Raw genomic sequence first — 2501 nt, forward strand, 5'->3', positions numbered from 1 at the left:
TGCCTATGTATTATTAATATTTTACAACTGCTATTGTAATCAATATATCAGGAGCTTTGTATTAAATTTTTACACTTTTTAGCCAAACAGATAAAACTTAATAGATATTTTTAGAAAAAAAACTAAAAAAATTGAAAACTGACAATATCCGTAAACAGCTCAAAAAAAGTCAAATAATGTTTAAAATCTTATCGTGAATAGAAAATTCTAATATAAACATTCAGTGAAATTTTCAAGTATCTACAGTCATTGGTTTTTCAATTACAACAAAATAAGAAAATCGTTATATGAGAAATCGAGTGAATATCAAATGTTGTAAAAACATGAATTTCAAACGCTCATAAAAAGTTAATTTTACTTTCTTGTAGACATTTTTTTTAATGAAAAAGGTGGGCAAACATATGAGGAATCTTTTATTACATTTTCAAATCTTAAATTAAAAAAGAAAATTATTTATGAATCTCTAACTCAAAATAATTCGGAAATTTTCGTAATTTTTACGTATTTTGTAAATATTTGAACTTAAGATGCTTATAAAAAAAAATTGTGACTTTGGATTTTCATCTGCCTTTGAAAGAATATAATAGGAACCTTCTATTCAATTTTCAAGCTTTTTTAACCAACAAATTATATTTTATTGATATTTATAGAAAAAAAAAATAATAAAAATAGAAATTGAAAATGTCCGTAAACAGCTCAAAATATTTGGAAAATATTACGGTGTATAGAACATGCTGATATAAACATTCAGTCAAAATGTCACGTACCTACGGTCATTTTTATAAGAGTTGCACCAAAAACCAAAATCGATATTTTCGAAAACAGATTTTGTGTAAAAATTCTCGTTTTTCCTTAATTTTTCTTTTGTTTTTCACGGTGCTTTTGAAAATCACTGGAAAATGTTCACTTTTCCTATTAGAAAAGATACTGTTGAAGAAAATCCAAGCACTTTTATTATCCTAAAAGATGATGACAGACGCAAAATAAATAAAAAAAAATTAAAAAAAAAAAAAAAAAACATCATTAACGAATCATTACATTTATCGTTCCACTCAGAATCTAAAAGGGAGTGTTGTGAGTACGTACGGATAAAGTAAAACTTTTTTACAGAGGGTACGATAAAAAACCGTCACGACACATGTTTCTATAATTCTATGACGTCGTTGAACAATATTAACCAATATCAGTTATATTTATATAATTTACAATGAGGTATTTTTATCGTCAATACATATATTATACACAATGGACTATACCTAATGTTACCAATAGATCAGCGGTTCCCAATTGGTGGTCCGCGGACCCCAAGGGGTCCGCGTATTGATTTTAGGGGGTCCGCGGTTATGTTGTTTTGTAGTGATATTTTTATTTTATTTTAGTGAAATTATTAACTTTGTAGTAATATGAAATTCCGAGTATTTATGGGCTATTGAAACTCGATTATCGCGAAAAAAATAGATAAGCAATTTCATAGAAATAAATATCATTATTATCTTCAGTATTACACTATTATTACTATAATTCAGAACGTGAAACCATACTGATTATTTTCTTTCCATTAACCAATAAAATATATTTCGGACATATAATTTAAAGTAAATAATCAACATTAGTATTAGTTAGTAGTCTCAGTCATTACTGGTCAGCGATTACTGATTAGTGCCGTGTGTTCTTTTTTATACATTGTATTTCAAAATTAAACGAATAACCATAATGTATCAGTGGTTAAAATCTGTTTCACTTAAAAGGCCTATATGTGAAATAGAAGAAGATAATACTGTGAATGATATGAATAAAGTTCAGGTAAATAACTCATTCATTTATTTTTGCACAATATATAGACGTGAACAAGCTTCTTCTACCTACTGTTACATGAAAAACAAATATCGTAATAGGCTTAATATTGACGCTGATTTAAGAGTTAAAATATCAAGCATGCAGCCGGACTTAGACGAAATTATGAACAAAAAAGAAAGATTTCATTTTTCTCATAAAGTTTGAAGGTGTTTAATCAAATAATTTTTTTTTTATAAATATATATTTTTTTTTTGACAAAATTTGTTTTTATTATATTACGAAAATGTTTATAAAATTAAAAATTAAATCATATTGAAAATAAATCGTATAAATTTATTTCTCATTTTCATAATAAAATAAAATTTAAAAGTAAGTATTTACAAAAAAGGGGTCCGCGGACCAATTTAAGTTATAGCTAGGGGTCCGTGGCTTCACACTAATTGGGAACCGCTGCAATAGATCATACGCCACCGCGATTCCGATATCGTTTGTATAAACGCTAATTTCCGGGAACCGGTCCCCACCTGTCGATGCACATACACACATTACATTAAACGCTAATGACGTCATGGTAACATTCTTGGTGTCACACAAATCAACAGAATGACCCACATCCATAAGACATATACATGTCAAAAACTGTTTTGCGCGGGACAACTATGCTCCCTCGGTATTTATAGTAGAATTACCAAAATACCACAACG

General features: G+C 28.0%; 1 protein-coding gene across 1 annotated transcript in view; it reads left to right on the top strand.

Moving 5' to 3' along the window:
- The first annotated feature begins 1713 nt into the window (after positions 1 to 1713).
- Positions 1714 to 2501, top strand: part of LOC100570340 (ribosomal protein S6 kinase alpha-2-like) — a 3065-nt gene continuing 2277 nt past the window's right edge. Inside the window, exon 1 of the mRNA XM_003245433.2 lies at positions 1714 to 1803. Within this exon, the coding sequence (XP_003245481.1) occupies positions 1714 to 1803 (90 nt within the window). The remainder of the gene's footprint in view (positions 1804 to 2501) is intronic.

This window comes from Acyrthosiphon pisum, chromosome A3 (genome assembly GCF_005508785.2).
Source record: "Acyrthosiphon pisum isolate AL4f chromosome A3, pea_aphid_22Mar2018_4r6ur, whole genome shotgun sequence".
In the NCBI taxonomy this organism is placed as follows: domain Eukaryota; kingdom Metazoa; phylum Arthropoda; class Insecta; order Hemiptera; family Aphididae; genus Acyrthosiphon; species Acyrthosiphon pisum.